Here is a 19,768-nt window from a genome sequence, read left to right on the forward strand (position 1 = left end):
TACCCAAAGCTTTCACCTGTTTGCAAGGTTTAGTACTGTTAATACGTTCACTGAATGGTGACGAAGCTAACCAACAGCCCATTTCACGCGGCCATATTCTGCTGCTCAGTGACAGTATGTTGCATAGCCTGCTCTGACGTTCTGCTTGTTAAAATTTTTCAAGTTCTGTCACAAAAGCTATCATGCCATGATACCGCTGGCTTTTCATCCCAATGGCTGGAAGAAGCACACCATGACTTCAGCATCTACGCCCGTACCTAATCACCAGAGGTGGTTGCAAACGAAGTGCTCCACCGCTGCCACCATGCCACTGTGGTCAGCGTTTGAGAACTTCACAAGACTGGAAAACAATTTCCCCGAAACATGGCACTACAGTGGGTTGCAAGTTTCTCAATGGAAAACAGAGGGTTGAGCATCACCTCTGCAAAGAACTCCTCCATGAATGTGGGAGGAGTCTCCAGGGTGACAGCCACATCTCCATCCAAGTCATCTTCCTCCTGCTGCGCCTGCAATATATTTCCAGTGCAGCACAATCAGAATTAACCCTATAGAAATACTGAGGTTGTAACTGCGGTTGCCCTGAGGTTGCCCGCACAAAGTAAGGCAAATTGAGCACAATTTCAGCTTTTGTCTTTAATTATTTCAGATGGTTTCCAAGAATCTAAAATGAAGACAAATGAGCCAAAGTCAATATTGAAATTATCAAACTGCTGTACTGCTTCACAAAACTTTCATTCCCTTTTGGCCATACCTTTCATGACACACAAACAACTGTGAGTTTACTGCTAGGTTTGCCACGTATGTTACAGCAGTCCCAGATTTTCCACAGAGTTTTACTTGACATCCAAGTATTCAAACGGAGAGTTGGAGAGTCAAGGGTTGAGGAAAGGAAGGGCGCAGAAATTGGGAATAAATGAGGCATGAAGGCATGATTGTTCATGAGATATGTGTTTTTTAATGCGATTGCATTAAGGTTTCGGTTCTGCAGAAAATCCGGCATTATTGTTGATGTCGGCATTGCGAGTGAAAAAGAAGGCGGCCCACCTTCCACCTAGGTCACATGACCTAGTGACATTAATGACTAGGTCATGAGAGGTTGCTCGGGGAGAGCAACCTGTGTCATACATGCCCCACCGGTGGCTGTGTTGGTATGAGGACTCCCCACGACCCCGTGCCAATGAAGGAATCCATTAATGCTATCACGTCATACCTTTAAGATTGTGCTTAAGTGCCCCCTCAAGTTTTATTCCTTACAACAACCCCTTAAACACAGTGAGAAATAAAGGGTTATTTGATAATAACTACACACTCCATCCTTTGCATGGACAAACATCTCCCAACCTATACATAAGCACCCATCAAAACAGAGTTCACAAGTAACTTTGCCATACAATTTGCAGATGGCAAGAAGAGGCTGCCCTGCTCACACCTCATTGTGCACATAATGAAATGCAGGCACATGATCAGACCCAATCTTTTCATGAAGAAAAACGGATTTCGTGGTTTCAGACCACTTTGTTCGATGCACAATGATTTTCTCATTCTATCTTGCATTCCCTGATTTACTGCTGAACGCTTACGGGAAGGCATGACCTGTAAACAACATAATTTCCATGATTTTCTGCAAACGGGCAACTAGTTCCAAAAACTGTTTTGCAAGCAACTTGCACTGCCACATGAAATAAATTTGGATATCCGAGTGTCATGCTTTCCTTGACGTCCTAGATGCACTGATGGACATACAGGTTTTCACATTACGACTCTCCATCATTAACATCTTTAAAATAATAGCAAAAGACAGCCATTGATGGCTTAATAAAATGATTACACAACGCTTAAAGCAAAGCTTAGCCCATTTTTATCGAATCTTCAAGGACCTTCATATATGCGTACACATCAATGCATCATGCTGCATACACAGGATCAATTGCACTGATTCATAAGTTCACCTTTCTTGGACACACGCAACATGGCTGTAAATTAAGTAGTTCATTAGAGCTGCCTGGAACACAGACTTTGTGTTGAGGTTGTTTAACAATGGGGTTGACTCCCAAGCTGTTGGTGGGGGCATACATTCAATCTATACTATTGGTGGCTAGCGAATGCAGATGCTGTGACCATCTTGTGGTCTTGTGAAATTTGTCATTGCCATCTTGGAAAATTTCAGCACATTGACAGTATTTTAAAGGGGCTGCGAAACACTGCTTGGGGGGATACCGGCTATACTTCAGGTTGGTTCTTTATGCCACACAGATGCTGACTTAAAAAGAATTACAGGAATCGATGCACAGGAACGGAAGTTATTCAGAGAAGAAATTTCAAAATACAAGCAAACAAAACGCTGCCCTCAACTCGATTTTGGCGGGGCTTCCCACTCCTATTTCGCTCTCCCAATGACGGCACCTGGCGCAACCAATCAAAACAGCCAGCCAGAGCACGTCGCGGAAGTTTGTACTCCATGGTTGCCTACTCTCTGTAACTCGTTCTTGCTGAGACTGGCAGCGTCGTTTCCATGCGAGAGCGCCCCTGGTGGTGTATTTTTATTTTACTTGCTTGGCAGGGCTTTTATCTAAGACAAATAAGTTGTTTTTGTTGATCTAATATAAAACGCAGACAGGTGTCAAAAATGTGTCTCTATTTATTCACACAATTTGCAGTATATTTACTGTTTGTCCGATCATCAAGCTCGCGCCAGGTGATGTCATTTCCGCTGCTAAAAACCCGCCACTGTGTGGCGACACCATCAGAGCCATGAAGTTGTTTTTGGGAGGACATTAAAATATTAAAAAACGGAATATACGCGGTGTTACCGACGCTAATAGCACCATTATAACTCACTGTATGCAATCAACAGGCAAAACAGTTCACTAAGATTGTGTTTCTGGGCCCCTTTAAGACATCGCCACAAATGAAAAGCCACACGGAAAATCAACATGTCATGTTATACAGCACTCACAAAAACTGGCTGCAACGAAAGGCAAAAAAGGAAAGAAACTAGTGGAAGTGGCCCCTAATACCCAACCCCATTTACACAAAACATTACATGAAGTATTTAAACCAAACTATATATACATTAACACACAGACAAGCTTAATGTTAATCACTGTATATTCACTTACGAAATTCATACTGTGCTCATTGCTTATGGAGAAGAGCACACTAATTCACCCCAAAACATCTTATCAATTAACTATAACTTTTTTTGTTACACGACCTGTCTCTGCACCAATGCTATCAGACGATGTGCCATCTTTACTGATACTTCAGAGTGACATCGACTATGTGCTGAAATGTGGATGGCTACTTTTTTAGCTTCACAAAGCAATAACAGGATTCTCTGCAAAATAATTTTAGTAACACACTTGAATGTCATTGAGTGCACTTCGTGCTTTTGAGCATTGTTTTATATACAGGAAAGAACTTCCAGCTATAAGTTCTAACTATAGCACGTTGTGATGGTCAAGGCAGCGTATGACATTAAATTGAAAGTTTTTCACCAGTTCCTAAAATGATAACATAGAGAAAACTGAAAGCCATTTACTTGAGCATAAGCGGCACGGATACAAGAATAGTCTACCTGGGCCAAAATCATATATACATCTTCTTGACTCAACTATAACAAGTATTACAATGAAACCAGTAGCTTTTAAACAACTTCATGCAGATCAATTTATCACAAAAGTTGCTGTTCAGAACCCCAGCCATCTCCGGTAACAAAACGTAAAATTTTAATATATTATTATTTCTCACACTAAATGTTAGAGGGAAGAACGATAATGTTTCACTTTTTCCGTCATGGCTACAAGCGGGCAGGAATGGCACGGGCAGTCAGTAATTAGTTTTTCAACATCTTAATTTTTAATTTTTCAACATCTTGGTTTTTCAACAATTAATTCTGCAACGTCGGCATGCGATATCCACGGCAAGCAAAGGTACACAAAGAATTTGTAATTACACGCAGCAGTTACGGTATGCACGCTTTTAAGAAACCTATAAACAACATTAAGCCGAGCAGTATTAGAGGACACAGAACGCCGTGCGCCGATTGCTCCTTTTCGTAATTACGTACCACGTATACAAGAATTAAGACACGCACCCAGCAGGTGCTCCCACACAGCCCTGCAACGCATTTGAGTCCTAGCTTTTAATTGCGGCTCATCGCTTTATTCGTTTCAAGAACTGCCTCAGGCAGCAACAACAAACAAGTCAGAAACAAGAAAACGCCTGCTAGCTTGAGAAGGAGCAACTGAGGAAGCAACAAATCGACAACAAATAAAGACCAGAGGGAGAAATCGCGCATGCATGAGCGCGCGCGCGTGCTGGGTCCAAGCAAGAAAATAAACAAGCCCCGAGGTCGCGCAGCCACAGGAACAGGGTTCCCAATATGTGAAGAAATGCACCACAGAAACGCATAAACGAACCGAGATGTTCGATCTGGCTTTTCTTGGAAACAGTACGCGCATTCGAATGAGCATACGCACGCGATCGGTTCAGGTAGTACCAGAGAGGACGCGGCCGACAGTGAGGCGGCTGGACAGAGTAAAAGCGCAAAAAGATCGCAAGTGCATGCATGACGGGGTCTGCAAGCCAGCTGTAATGCATGCGAGAAGCCAGGCAGAAATGAAGCAAATAAAGCTCGGAGATCCAATAGAGCGGCAGCGCGCTGCCTACGCAACGACTGCCCAAGCGAACTGAGCCGCGATGCACGATCATAAATGCTATGATTTTAATTCGCCAAGTTGTTAAATCGAAATGAGCGAGCAACCGCCCTGAACGCAGGGGACCGAGATGATGGATGAAGGTTTCGAGTTTCCTTTTCAAATCGCGGGTGACCCTGCTACCGAAGAAAAGTTCGCTCAGAACCCTCCTTTGCGCATCACTTATTGTTACAGCCGGCAATCCTGGCACGGATCGCTCTTTTGAACTCGTTCGCAAGTGAGGCTTTGTATACAGAACGAAAATATAGAGCGCGCAGCGCGCACTACGAGCAACAAGTGCCGGAGCGAAGGGGCGGCCAACTGTCGGAAAAGGATGAGGTTCGTACCGCTTTGAGCGCCGATATCCTGTCTTTGATCATGGCTGAGAGCCCCCTTGGAAACCTCCTCTTCACACAATAATACACCGTTTGAAACACACAAACTTTTCGAAACCTCACATCTTCAGCGGAGGTAGGAGTTTCGGCTCCGGCGGTCACTAGACGGCAACCATTACTTACGTCCAGGAAGTGAAGGTGAAGCTTTTCAGGACATGACGTCATATGTAGAGGCATTGGGTGAGTAAGCGTTTTCTTGTTAAATAATTTGTTTCTGTGGTCCTAAAACGTTTTAAACATAGAATGAAAATAAACCGAGGCCCAACACGCATATCGCTTTCCATACCGCCTCCGAGCGAAAAAATTGGAACCAAAGCTGGCAATGATGCTCTTAGCGTTCTTGGAATATGCTTATTTTTAACGCAACATTTTCCTCAATACACTGCTCGAATGAAAGCGCTTTATGCGTGGCTATTAGCATCATTGTTACAGCTCATTTTGTAGAGATTATGAAATCCGCAGAACTGTCGTCTGCTACGCATATCGCTACCAAAAATTTAAAAAAAAAATGTTACGGCCCACATTCGTTGCGCCTACATCTGGCGAGTGACGCTCGCTCCGTCGATTTACTAGCAGCAAGACTACTACCATTCAAACCAAACACCACTTTGCAATTCAAACGGTAACCTCGACTGTCACGCGCCGCGCTTCCATGGTTTCGGTTTCAGGAACAACCTTTGTGCGTCGGTGGCAGACCGCCCTGCTCATTGCACTTTGAAGGCCAGAAATAGCTGGCAAACAGGGCCACCGTAGCAGCTTCGACTAATGGAATAGTGAAATAGGGACTCAAACCACGGGGGTTCTTACTTCGGTCAATAACATTCCCAAGCAAGTGTGCACAGACGATTCGGAACTAAACCGAAGGGCACACGCGATTTTTCATGCTATTTGTGCCGCGCCTTTCTTTTCTGCCACACTGACAGGTTCCTTGCGACTGCCAACATTCCTTGTTCACTGCAGACAGTGCGAACTTACCGTTGCGACGTCATCACCCTCTTTTGAGAGTTCCTGGGCACTTCATCTGTGAGATAACGATCGAATGTTTTCTGCCCCCAAGCTTTCCATCCGTACCATGCACTTCAGTCGACAGAGGAGCACAGCTAGAGCTCCGTGCATCGCACCCTGCGACACCCGGGATGCCATCGCGCAATCCCAACCTTCATTAAAACTGCTAATACACGAAGCCCAGTGCTTGCCAGATATTACACCAGATGCTTAACTCGTTGAGGGTCATGCATCAAACACTGGCACTCTAACACTCTCACGCCACTTGCGGCATTAAGATGCTGCTCAGCACTGCTAAAAAAAAAATCATTTAGGCTGTGAATTTCTACGGCTTCTACGCTCGGTCCATAGCCCATACCCCCAACTCTGCATTTTAGCATCAGGCTAGGAGCCACTGCACATGTTCTGCAGCCGTACCCGAAAAAAAGAGCCCATTCGCGATGCCACCAAGTCTCTAACGAATGGTATATTTACGACGAATCCACACTTTGGTTTAACAGTTATAGCACAGTGTAGATGAACTAGTCCAAATGTACACTGGGCCTTCCAGGTGCCTCCCTCATATGCACACTGGCAAGAGCGCATCTCCCCCCGGTCACTGCACATGCGTAGCAGCTACCAGGATACAAGTCTACGTAGTTAGCTGCCTCTCAGTTTGAGCTTAAGCCAACGAGCACATTGTCGCCTCCTTGGCCAATACCCTAACAAGTGAACAACTTCGGCACCGCTGTGGTGTATCTAAGGACACAGCTGTCCAGTAGCCACAAATTGTGTTCGGAGGGTCAAAGGCTTATCCAATTATATACAATGCTTTATGCGATTTCCAGTCCACCTCCGCGACGCAATGGCACCGAGTGCAAGAAACCCAGCCAGCCCACAAAACGTTCAGAGCTTTTGCCTTATTTTAGACCCTACAGCAGTACCAAAAGTGACGTATTGAATTTCTTCTCCATAGCATTCGACACGGTGCACCCGGCGAATGCGTCGTGCCTGGTGGCTACAGTTGATGGCATGCTGTTTGGCCACAGCAAAACAGTCAACATCCAACCGTACTTCTGTCGAGCAGCAATTTCCGTGAAGGTAACGGATGGCAGTTTTAATAGCGTTTTCCGTTTTGTTCCTGCAGGATCACAACTTAAAACATTAATTGCAAAGCAGTTCTTAACAAAAAATATCCTACTAAAAGCAGAACAATTTGATTTAAAATGTCCTTAACCTCGATGACAATGGAAACAATGTCCGATGCACAACCACAAGTGATTCCAGACTCACACAATGTCGCATGATAAAGGTAATTCTTTTTTCTCAAAAAAAAAAATAAAACACAGGTAACAAGACAATTACACTTCGCGTGCACGTCAGCACTCCAACTGTTCTCTGTGAATGAACGTGTTCTTTTAAAATAACCTTAGCGCGCGAGGAGACATGTCCGGAACTTATGTACAATCGTCGCCCACAAAAAAAACAAAAACAAAGGTAGGGGGTGGAGAAACGATGAACCGAGAAGAAACGAGACAGTAATGTACAAGAGCGCGCACGCGCGAGCAGGAGAGAGAGATAGAGAGGAGGGGGGCGGTGTATGGGTCCCAAACCCTTGGCCCGGGTCACAATCGCGTCTACGCCCCACGGCGTTTGCCCACAGTATACAAATTCCCCTTTGTACAAGTCCCCCCCGGGGGCGGCGGCGGGGAGCGTCGTCGTCGTCTTCGTGGCGGCAACTTGAGCTGAGAGATGAGGCAGTGAGTGGTGGTGGTGGTGGTGGAGGCAAGCACACTCGTCGCGCCGTGTCAGTCCTCGTCTGACAAGGGTTCGTACTGGGACGAGAGCAGCACCGAGGAAGAAGAGGACGAGGGCACAGAGGTCGGCGCGCTCGGCGCTGCCGACGCCAGCGACGAGGGGCCCCCGCCGCCGGCCGCCACGCTGCTGCCCACCGGGTTGCTTGGCGCCACGGCCATAGAGCGCACCGAGAGCGCCGAGAAAGGGTACGCGTACGTCGTCGGAAATGGTTGCGGTGGCGCCGCAGCCGGATAGAAGCGGCCCTCGGCCCGGGGCGGCGACACTGGCTCCAGCTCGCGGCGGCCATCGTCGCGGTGCTGGTGGTGGGATGGCGGCCGCGAGGCGGGGTGCGGCGGTGGCGGCGGCAGCGGGCCGGCGGCGGCGCCCCCCGAGGGCGACACCGACCGGGGACGGAACTTGCCGCCGCGCCAGTCCGGGTGGCCAGCCTCGATGGCCGACGCCGGGCGCGGGGGACCCGAGGACGGGCTCGGGTGGCCCGGGTGGCCGCCCTCACTCAGTGGCCGCTCGGGGGGGTGGTCGGGCACACGGGCGCCCTTGTGCGTTGGAGGCTCGTCTGTGGTGCGCATCACCTCGACGATGCGGTTCTTGACATAGTCCAGTGCAGATAGCCCCACATGTTGCTGATGCTGTTGTTGCTGCTGTTGCTGCTGCTGCGGAGAGGGCCGCAGGTAAGACACCGTGTCGGCCGAGGACCTTGGGGGCATGCTGTGCGGCGGCCCCCACTCGGGAGGTCCTGGCGACGGCTGGCCCGGCGGCGAGATGGGCTCCACATAGGGTGGCACACCCTGCGGGTTCCGGATGAGGCTGCGCTCTTCCTTCTCGGACTGCAGTGCCTTGCGCAGCTTCCAGCTGTGGTATGTCTGCGGATGGTCGGCCTCAGGAGGCGTGCGGGCGGTGGGCACCTCGGCCGCCGGCACGTAGCCCCCAGCAGCCATGCGCTCCGAGGCGTCAGAAGGCATGCGGCCATACAGCGGGCTGGGGCCGCCCTCACTCGGGTTACAGATGTTCTTGGAAATGATGGCGGCAATGTGCTGGTTGAGCGTGATGACCTTCTCGGGCTCCATGCGGGCGGGTGGCGGCGGCCCGTCCTCTATGGTTACCACCTCATCGCGCGTGGGCAGCGCCTTGAGCCGAGGTGGCAACGAAGCGCCCTTGGGCTCTCCGTAGCGCGACAGGATGGTGTCCATGGCACCTGGGTTCTGCTTTGGTTCCGTGCTCTGGTTGATCTGGTGCGTGATGATGGCGTCGATGAGATTAGCCGCCGTGATGCCCTGCGACTTGGGGCTGTCCTTCTGGAAGGACTGCGAGAAGATGCGCGACGCCTCATTGTCTAGCTCGGCCTGCTGCGTGCGGCTCAGGAACGGCTTGGGGTCCTTAGACACCTGCTGGCGCATCTCCCGCTCGAACTGCTCTCGCGTGAAGGCATCCCGAGCAAGCCGCAGCGGCGGCCGGATTTCCGCCTCGATCACCCCGCGGCGCGCCTCGAGGAACCGCTCCTCGGCACGCATCCGCTCGGCCTCGGCGGCGGCTGCGGCCCCCGCGCGAAAGTCCGGAGGCGGCATGTCGCCAAACTGCCGCGGCCTCTGGTGCATCTCGAGCAGGGACTTCTCCAGGCCCTCCACAGCAGGCCGCTCACGGGGCTTCTGGTCCTCCTTGGGCACAGCCAGGCTCGGCTGCGCAGCTGCCGCGTTCACCAACGTCGTGAAGGGGTCGTGGCTGGAGGGAGACACCACAGCATACGGCTGGCCGCGCGGAGACTGCACCCGGCGGCCGGGACTCTCCAGCTCTGCGCGTGGAGAGCCGGCCTTGGGTGCTTGGATGACGCTTTTCGGCGCCGTAGACCAGGGCACGCTGCGGATCACGTTCTGGCGGGCCCCAACGGCCCCCGGAGGCCCCTGGTGCAGGCCCAGTGGCTTTCCGGGAGGACCCCAGCCGCCCGAAGCCTCGGGAGGCTGTGGAGACCGCTCCACGGAAGGCGCATGCTGCAGGAACACGGGCGGCGGCGGTGGCGGCCCACCCTGCGTCCCGAAGTATGGCACCTGGTAGACGGGGTGCAGCGCAGGCGCAGGGCTCGAGTCCCGCGCCTGCGGCGAGGCTCGCGAGTCACCCGATGAGCCCCGGCGCATCTGCATCTGCTTGGAGGTGTTGAAGTCGATCACGATCTGGTTGCTGCTCTGCTGAGATTCATTCGAGTACTTGGGCCGGAAGCTGGGCGACGAGTAGCCGCCAGAGGGGAACGGGCCCTGGAAGCCACCCGGCGCGCGATAGTATTGCTCAGCTGGGTCATACGCACGGGCCTCAGGACCATCAGACGTCCGGGCCTTCTTGGGAGCACCGTCATGCGGCACGGGCGTGCCCAGGGTGATGGAGCCAGCGGCCGAGGCCTCCTTGCCCTGCGGCGGTGTAAGCCGCAGCAGACCCTCGTAGCGCGGTGGGAAGCTGCCAGCGGCCGGCTGGTTTAGCGGTGTCCCCTGGGTGATGGAGCCCGAGGGCTTCTCCTTGAACACGAGCTTGGGCGACAGCGGTGGCTTGCTGGCAGTGACCAGTGGCGGCGGCGGGGGCACGGCGCTCTTGCCACCCTTGGCTAGGCTGCGCGGTGCCAGCGACTGGGCCACCAGGTGTGGTGGCGGCCGCTCGGGGGGCCCGTATGGGCGCTGCACAAACAGGGCTTGCGGCGAAGGGTCGGGCGTCCGCCGCAAGTGGTTCGAGTGGGCCGGCGGCGGCTGGGCGGCTGGCACGTACGGCTGTGGCGAGTAGGCCGTGGCGAAGGGCGTCGGCGGTAGCTTCTCTCGCCGAAGCTCCCGGGGTGGACTGGGCTCCCGCGAGGACTTCTTGCTCAGGTCCTGGACCTCGTACTCGTCATCCCGGGACACCGTGACAGGCGGCGGGGCCGCCACGTGGGGGAACTGGGCCACCAGACCCTCAGCATGCGCCAGGCTGTTGGGGGCGGCCGCCAGGTACGGGGACGAGCGGGGTGCAGGCTCGGGTGTCACCGTGTTTGGCGGCGGCAGCCCCTCTGACGGGCCCTCTTTTGTGGGAGGGCCATTGCGGCCAGGCTTCATCGAGTACTGCAGGGTCATCTCAATGGCCTGGAAGATGAGGTCCCGCATGCAGGTGGCGCCCTCGTGGCCGGGCTCCTTGCCGTCGGGCGGGCCACCCCCGCGGGGGCCCACATGCCGCGAAGACCCTTCACCTTCCGGTGCACCCTGCCCCTCATCGGCGCTGACCGTCGCGCTGCTGTCATAGTCTGCGGACGCCTCGAGACCGTTGTTCAAGTCTGGCGGCGCCTTGGAAGATGCCTCTGCGTGGTGCACCGGTGCAGATGACACTGCCAGAGTTGGCCGCGTAGGTATTGGCTTTTCATCCCAGCCTGAAACTAGAGAGAGGCAGACATGCAACACTGCCCACAGTAGTACGTCTGTGCACAACAAGCAACGCCTATGTTTTGCTTTGAGACGAGAGGTTCGAATAAAATCACAGCTGTGCACTGTTCCAACAATGCACAGAGCGGCATATATACAAATATATCACAGTAATGACATGCTCCTATGGAACAGGAAGTCACAGAATCTATCCACCCCAGTCATGGTAGCTGCGTTTCAATGCATGTCCAGTGCATAAATACCTATGAGCTGATTAATGCAAATACATTTAAAGAACTTCAGGGGTCCAAAATTAATATGCTGTATTTACTCACGTAATTTGAGCCTGTGCATAACATGTGCGCCAACTTTTTACCCTTACTTTTTTAACAAAAATTTTTGCGTGCAAATTTTGACCTCCCTGCTGCGCAAGCACACTAGCATGCATGCAGGTGCGTGCAGGGCAGGCTCACAAATATTAGTGCGACAACATCACCGCGTGGCTGCAAAAGGTGAGTGTGTCAAAAAAAAGAGTGGGTAATTCGTTTGGAAATTGCTTCCAGTAAGGAAAGGCAACTGCGCGCAGTTTATTTACCGTTCTGTCTCGAGCCAGGGGTCACCTTCCCGTGCAAACAGCTGAGAGAGCAAACTTCCGGTAACCTCCAGAGCGTATGTCGCACCAGAATCCAAAACTACCGAATCATTGGCTGTTCTGTTTGCCACTACTAGGTCAGGCCGCACAAACAGAAGCATCATTTTATCGCCCTGTATCTCCATTTATCTCCAACCGCTGGCTTTGCGAGTGAGTGCATCGGTTCGTGTTTACTGTTTTGAGCTGCAAATGCGCTGTCATGCAAATATACGAGGAGGGGGTAGTAGTAGTAGTACGAGTACTTTTTTTTTGCGCCAGCAAGGAGCACGTGGGGTCAACTTACGTTCGGCAATAGTATACTGTATATACTGTGCATTACGACAACCTTTGCGGAGTTTTTAGAAATTCTTCGCGAAATCTCCACATAATTTGTGTACGCCCTGTTTTAAGATTTAATTTAAAAAAAAAAAAAAAGTGCGCAAATTACGCGAGTTAGTACGGTAGAGCCCTCCATTATGGAAACTCTCTCTGCTATCACTCCTTCCATCCCTTTTCTCACGGACCAGCTGAAGTGTTCGGCGAGACTCACATTATTACTGCACCTTAACTGGGTGGTCAAAAATTAAAAAAGCAAATTTTGATCAAAGGCGATTTCCATGCTTGACTGTGGCCCTCACAATACATCACCTTAGATTTATTGTATAAACTTATACGCAACACATAAAGAGAAAATAAGACTCAAAATGTGAAGATTGCAGGTAACGCACGGATATCATATCAACAGAAGCCTGAACTTCATTTGTGTATGTTCGAACATCAGTGGGTCACATTTTTAGCTACTCTCCCGTAAAGCAGCAACCCTACCCCACTGCTTGTCCGTCCCTTGCAAAGCCCATCCACCACTCAATTTCTCGGCATCCTTTATACAAGCAGCCCGCACAAAATGAAAGCCAAGGTCCTACCTTCGTCCATCTGCTTGGCCGAAGGGCTGCTGGCACTGGCAGTATCACTGCTGCAGCGGTCCACACAATTGTCCTCCTCGCAACTCGTCGTCGTCTCGCCGCTGTCTTCGTCGTCCGTCACCTGCCGTTTTCCATCCTCTTTAGTGGCCTGGGTCTAAAATGATGCGGGGAGAGTTTGGTCAAAATGTGCAGAGCCTTCAGACACAAGTGATCAATCACCACTTGTACCGTTTGTAGATGGCGAACAATTAAAGCTTCACCACATGCCTATGCCTACAGAAGAATGCATGAGGGGGCGCTGAAGGAGTCCCACTCACTTCGCGGAAGGTCCGCACAATCTCGTCGAGCCCCAGCTTGCGCTTGTAGTTGAAGTAGAAGTTGCGACACTGCTCCTTGGACTTGCTCTGCACGACAGAGGCCACGGCCGTCCAGTCCGTGCCGTACTCCCGGAGCCCGTGCTTGGCCTGCTCCATCTCTTCCTCGGTCCACCGGGAGCTGTCTCCAACATCTGCACAAGCGCACCACACATGCCACTCAACAAAAGGAGGCACAGTCTTTCTGCTGTCATGAACAGCAATCAAACGCACACACCCTGTCCCCTTTGACTGCACTGCCAATGAACGGGCTGCAGTGAACCAATACACAAAGCGCCGCAGCAACCATAGCTTTCAAGGGGGGAATCCACCTCGAGTGCATTCCATCAGCCAACAGCGGTCAAGCATTTCCACCCCACTGTAGCAGTCACCAAGACCACACATAACAATAAGCAAAGCACTTACTTCAACACACACCCCTGCTACTCTAAAGCATAATGATCTTTTTCACAATTCCACTCACTGAAATCACAAATGAAAGAAAAAAGATGAATTTAAGTGGGCATAAGATGGCTGCACCCCTCAGACCACTAAAAAAAAAAAAAAGCACCATAAAATGTGAGCACAGAAAAGAGGCAACAATTCAATGGATTGCCTGTACTTACTCAGGCCATGCTATATTGCCTTATGATATAGCTGCGCGACAAAAGGAACTGCATAAGTGCCCGGGCACACTGCTATGAATTCCGAGTTTCTGACATATGCACACAGGAGCTCAAGTGTTCGGCAGTGGCTATTATAATAGTCAGCGGCGTGTGCTAGAACACAGCACATGTTGACGAGACGCCATGCAACTAATTTAGCCCTTCTCAACGATTCAACAACCCTTCCCAGGCACATGTAAACATTATTGCACCCCTAGGCTGCCTGCCCGTGCCCGTGCAACTGATTTTCTCCCGTGGTAACCTGCTGTTCTTGTTGGTAGCTGTGTTTACTACCAGTCAACTAAGCAAAATAGTGGCAAAACGCAATAAAATCCCATGTCCCACAAGCTACAATAGGCATTAGAATGTCCCTGCATTGCAGGTGCTGCATGCAAAATTACAAGAGCACAGTGACCCTCCATGCTGATGGCAACAGAGTAGCAGCTGATGAAGAACAACATTGCGTAGAACAGGAGAAGAAGCCTCAAGATCGTTGGGTATTGCAAGCTTTAAACTGTTCACTTTATACCCGCAACAGAGGCTCACAGACGCAAGAATTCTTTATTTGCACTCAGTCATTCTCTCCTTTTCAGCCTATATGCATCAACTAGAACACAGCCATAAGTTCAACAAAGTCACGACAGAGTTGACAAGGAATCTCTTGTAGCAGCAGCTTTAATCAGAAAAAAAAAGACTGACAGAAATTAAAGAAAATCCACCCTGCAAGTCATGCTCTGATAACACGCAACACACAAAAGACAGAGGATGGCCAAACTTGCGGACAATGCGACTTGACAATTAGGACTGAGCGGCGAGCCTGGAAAAGCAGAGATAAGCAAAGAAAGTGCCAATACCAGCCTACATTACTCCTTTCACATTGGCATATTAAGGACAAGTACAGACATGGCAAAAAGGTAAAACGTTGCAGTTAAAACGTTCTTAGCAATTTTGTCACGCCACTAAGCGGCATATTGCAAAATGCTTTGCATGTCCTCTGTGCACTCAAGACTGAAGTCCTGAAGTCGGTAAGAGCAGAAAAAAAAAAAAAAAAAGAAGCCTTCCGCTGCCTGCCACGCAGTGCACAGTGAAGCACAACTGGTAATGAACGAGGTGCAAAGGGTGGGCACTGCTGATTCTTCTTACCCTCCGACTGAGGATGTGGATCCAGCTTGCGAGTTATCCTGTTGAAGCACGCAGAGCAGCACTTCTGAATCCCTGCTGGGATCTCTGGAAAGCCAGCAGGAACAAGAGGAGTAGCTTGCACCACAGGCCACACATACATGACCTAACAAAGCGGCACTATTGATATCCACGAGCAACAAGCAGGTCTCCGACACCTATCGGAGTGTGCTTACCTCGAACGTGCTGAAACAAGGCAAGACGAACTTTAAATGTAATGCACACACTCACGGACGCACACAAAAACCTGCTACAGTCGAACCTCGATGTAACGAACCTCAATGTAACGAAATTCGCGATGTAACGCATTTTTTTCATTTCCCAATCACTTCCCCATTGAAAACCATGTATTTTTTTTCGCGATTTAACGAAGTAATTTTGCTCCGCACTTTCGATGTAACGAAGTCCTTGCGCATCGCATGCATGTGCCAGGAGCTACCTTGACAATCGAATGAGAGCTAAAAGTTTAGCAGTTTGTATTTGCCCTTTTACGCACCAATTTTGCCGGCAGTGTGGGAATCTGCAAGAACGTACCGCCGCGCCATCTGTCGTGCGCATACAAAGCCCGCGGCATGGAAGTTTCAAGACGCGCCGCGCCATGACGCCACTGGCGACCTGTAGACTCTGAACGTAGACAACAACAAAAAAAAGTCTTCAGTGTTGACAAACTCGTGGAGCTAGTGTGGTCGTACCTTTAAAACGGGTGAGCGCGAAAAAAAAAAAAACGTGCCCTGGCAGAGGAGGCGAGTGGCGAAGGGGGTAGAGGGGAGGTGTGGCGTGGGAGGCGCGCGCGGTGCATTCTGGGTGGGCGGCTTCGGCGCGCTCTCGGCGCGGCCCGCGCGAAATGCAGCCGGCTGCATTCCGCGCCGGGCACCGTCAGAGCACGCCGGTAGCCGCCGAACACGCTGGCGATCGGGCGCCGCTGTTTCGCGGACGTGACGTCGCCGTGCCGCGCGCACACGCGCGCTCGCGCTACGTCGGAGTATAACCGCGCCGCGAGCACAATCCCACCGCGCCGGCGTGAGCGATGCGAACATTTTTCTTTATTTTTCTCTGATGCGTCCCCGGCTGCAAATGTTCAATGCTGATGATGATGATACCAGTAGCGACATCTTGTGGCGGCTTTCAGAGCTAGGCGCTGCGCTCGTTCTTTTGCTATGCGCACACGGAGAAAAATGATGCCGTCGCTGTGTTTGCTATCACTCATTATGCTCCTAATGTAGAAAAAAACATCCGGTGCCCTTGTTAGCGATACTATTACTCGATTTTCTTGCGTATTTCCTCAATAAGTGATTTACAAGTTCCCATCAACAAGCAGTGTTCCTGAACCAGTTATACTTTATTTTGACAGCTGAAACATGGGAACCTCGACGTAACGAAATTCGCGATGTAACGAAATTTTCGGCTGCAAGTAGGACTTCGTTATATCGAGGTTCAACTGTATACTTCTATCACTCAGTGATGAATATTTCTGATGGAAGGAAAGGGGGCGGGGGGAAAGGGACACAAAGCTCTAGTGCATCAATGGGCAGAACTCCAATGGCCAAATTTTTTATTTTGACACTGCAAACAAATTGCAATGTGCTACCAGGGTGCAACTTTGTCTTAGCTTTTAGTCTTAGTTGGCTAAACAAAATTCACAACCCAATGAAGCGATCTGCAGCATGGAACAACATCACAAGGTTGGATTTCGACCAAGTGGTTCCCAGCGGAGAACCGCAAGACGGCTGAAATCAACCTCTCTCCATGTGGGCAAAGTTGTTAACGTAAAACAAATTTTATAACCTTATTAATAATTCTAGGTCACAAAATTCACATTTCAAAGGAAAACTTGTAGGGAGCTGGAACACACTAACGGAGAGACTCCTTTGGTAAGAGTTACCTTATGAAATCCAAAAGCTAAAGCAACCTTGCTCTGTTTTGATGCAACACCAACACATGCAATGGTCATTTTATGCAAGCCACACTTCACCGCGAATTCAGGCCATGCTGAAAATCATGTCCAGGGCACCACTCTTCAGAAGCAATACACAATCAAACGAGAGGCTGCTGTGCCATAAGCTCTAAAGGAAATGCAAAATGGGCTTCAAATTCAACAGCCATTTACCATATTTACTTGCATAACAAATGCGCTCTCATAATAATGCGTCCAGTACATGAGTCACTAAAACTGGAGATTGTAACTGACTACAATGTGAATTTTAACCTGCACAATAAACACACCTACCAAACAATTTTGTCTACCATATTTACTTGCATAACAAATGCGTTCTAACAATAATGCGTCCAGTACATGAGTCACTAAAACTGGAGATTGTAATCGACTACAATGTAAATTTTAACCTGCACAATAAACACACCTACCAAACAATCAGTGCACGTTAAAGAACCCCAGGTGGTCGAAATTTCCGGAGCCCTCCACTACAGCGTCTCTCATAGCCTTAGTCGCTTTGGGACGTTAAAAACCCCATAAACCATAAACCAAACAATTTTGTTTTCAAAGAAAAAAAAAAGGGCATTCCATATGAGAGCAAATACAACGCTACCAATACAGTGAAGCACACTTTGAAAGCACCAGCTTCATAACATGCTGGTATCAGCCCCATAGTGGGCTTGTGTTATCAAACAGGGCATCAAAGAAAATGAGATAGCCTTAACAATGGGAAACACAAGCTCTGCAACCTACATAGCAAGTGAGCACTAGTCCCGCTGTATCCAACCTGCAGACCTCTTACAGCCTCCAACAGGAAACCACTAAAACCATAGCAATTACTAAGAACAGCGCTGCGCCAATAACAGCACATCTGAGCAAAAGCACGAGGTTCGTTCACTTTAGTCCCAATGGGACAACACAACGGATGTGCTGACACAGGGGCCTCGTCGCTCCCAATGCATTTCACTGAGTGCTAAATGTAAATTTTCAGAGAAATAAAACACATGCACATCAGCTTGTCAAATGACTCGGGGGAAATGTGGGCTCCACTTACGCAGTTCTTGGCTAATGGACTCCTTGAGGTCTTTGTCGAGCTCCAACCACTTGGCCGGGAGCGGTCGTAACCTCTTCATCTTGCGCTTGGGAGTCTTGCACGTCTGTACGGGGCACCTGCAAGAACATGCCAGGGAGAACATGGAGCCCGTGTCAGCCGAGCACAAAAATGGACGGTACACGTGACAGGTTTGACTGCAGTTTGGTAGGGGCAAGGAGCAGTGGGTAGTTCCGTAGGTGCCAACGCCCCACAAAGGCAACTGGTGCTCACTCCAAGCTTAACGTGCTCACGCAAGTAATGCGCAATTTGCATTAGCACACTCATATGCCCAAGATTCCATAATACAAGTTCCAGAATGCAACAGCAAGAATAAGAGCAGGTTGGGGCACATGTTTACCCTTACCCCACACCACCCTTTGTTTTTGGCACCCCTGAGATGTCCTTCAGCTAGTGGAACATGTCTGGGCTTATCTCCACGCAGAAATGATGGACAGACTGAAGCTGAGGCACTGTTCCCTACTACTACACGACACACAAGCACGCCCACACCTGCCATCTCTTTCGCCATGCACACACCCTTGTCTGAACCGCACAGCAAGCACAGTGCCAAAGAGGGCAAAGCCGACGTACTGGAGAAAGCGCTGGCGCACAGTCTTGAACCGGCAGGAGACGCACACGCGTGCATCTGGCACCAGGTCCGTTTCCTTGAGGCCGTACATGTGGCAGTTGGCCTTTGTGAGGGGCCGCCACTGGCCGCCCTTCTCCAGGCGGCACTGGCACACCACGCACGGGGGCCCCGCTTCTCCCCCTGCACACACAGAACCAACCCTCAGATGCTGCTCCCCTTGCATCCAGCAAGTGCGCTGAGCACCCAGAGTAACTGCTCGCACAGAACATCTCCACCAGTCAAACCAATGCCACATGGTGCTAGAGGGACACACACACACCTGTGTAGCCCCCCATCACCCTCAACCCTTTGAAATAGCAAGTGTTTAACTCAATTAAATTTCAATTTATTTAGGCACAGAAGTGATGGTTTCGTTTCATTAGGATTTAACGTCCCAAAGCGACTCAGGCTATGAGGGACGCCATTTTGAAGGCCTCCGGAAATTTCGACCACCTGGGGTTCTTTAACGTGCACCGACATCACACAGTACACAGGCCTCTAGAATTTCGTCTCCATCAAAATTCGACCGCCGCGGCCGGGATCGAACCCCCGTCTTTCGGGTCAGCAGCCGAGTGCCATAACCACTGAGCCACCGTGGCGGGGTCGCACAGAAGTGATGTTGGCTGATGGGGCAAAAGGCAGATGTGCTCTGCCTTGAAAGGCCTCAAACATCCATGCCTTGCTCACCAGCACTACAACAAATTCATATAAATACACGAAAATAAGTCAAAACAGATTTCTAAAAATAAAATTGAGGAACATGCTACACAGAATGAACCAAGAATATAGTACACAGAAACAAAAGCGAACACACTCTTACAAAAAAAAAAAATTAATAAAGAGGACGCACACACTATACACGACACACTGAACGGCATTCATTACAATTGTACTATAGGGAATAAAAGCAAGGTGCATAACACTTTAAACAGCGGAAACTTCAGCACCGCATATGGTAACAGTAGTAATTCAAAGGTATATAAAATCTTGGAGCATGCCTAAATGTGCAGGAAAATTATAACTGCAGATGCAAATTACAAAGTGTCCAACCAATCATTCCACCGGCTCCAGAGGAGGGCATATACATCCTTTTTCTACACTCTTGGG

At 50.2% G+C, this 19,768-nt stretch overlaps 2 protein-coding genes across 12 annotated transcripts in view; both read right to left on the reverse strand.

Moving 5' to 3' along the window:
• LOC149364293 (syntaxin-like) overlaps window positions 1–7,001 on the reverse strand; it is a 37,004-nt gene extending 30,003 nt beyond the window's left edge. For all 4 annotated transcript variants that reach the window (XM_089574239.1, XM_089574240.1, XM_089574242.1 and 1 more), the window contains exons 1-2: window positions 5,045–7,001; window positions 420–506 (exon numbers count right to left, since the gene is read on the reverse strand). In XM_089574239.1, the coding sequence (XP_089430365.1) occupies window positions 420–506; window positions 5,045–5,269 (312 nt within the window). In that variant the 5' untranslated portion in view covers window positions 5,270–7,001. The remainder of the gene's footprint in view (window positions 1–419; window positions 507–5,044) is intronic.
• Window positions 7,002–7,375: 374 nt separating this feature from the next.
• Window positions 7,376–19,768, reverse strand: part of LOC149364294 (uncharacterized) — a 102,758-nt gene continuing 90,365 nt past the window's right edge. For 7 of the 8 annotated variants that reach the window (XM_089574232.1, XM_089574234.1, XM_089574233.1 and 4 more), the window contains 6 exons: window positions 18,625–18,802; window positions 17,995–18,110; window positions 14,972–15,055; window positions 13,128–13,318; window positions 12,811–12,964; window positions 7,376–11,270 (listed from right to left, as the gene is read on the reverse strand). In XM_089574232.1, coding sequence (XP_089430358.1) covers window positions 7,885–11,270; window positions 12,811–12,964; window positions 13,128–13,318; window positions 14,972–15,055; window positions 17,995–18,110; window positions 18,625–18,802 — 4,109 coding nt within the window. In that variant the 3' untranslated portion in view covers window positions 7,376–7,884. The remainder of the gene's footprint in view (window positions 11,271–12,810; window positions 12,965–13,127; window positions 13,319–14,971; window positions 15,056–17,994; window positions 18,111–18,624; window positions 18,803–19,768) is intronic. The other variant, XM_089574235.1, reaches the window with a different exon arrangement.

This window comes from Amblyomma mixtum, chromosome 2 (assembly GCF_055824585.1).
Source record: "Amblyomma mixtum isolate Tamu chromosome 2, ASM5582458v1, whole genome shotgun sequence".
Taxonomy (NCBI): Eukaryota; Metazoa; Arthropoda; class Arachnida; order Ixodida; family Ixodidae; genus Amblyomma; species Amblyomma mixtum.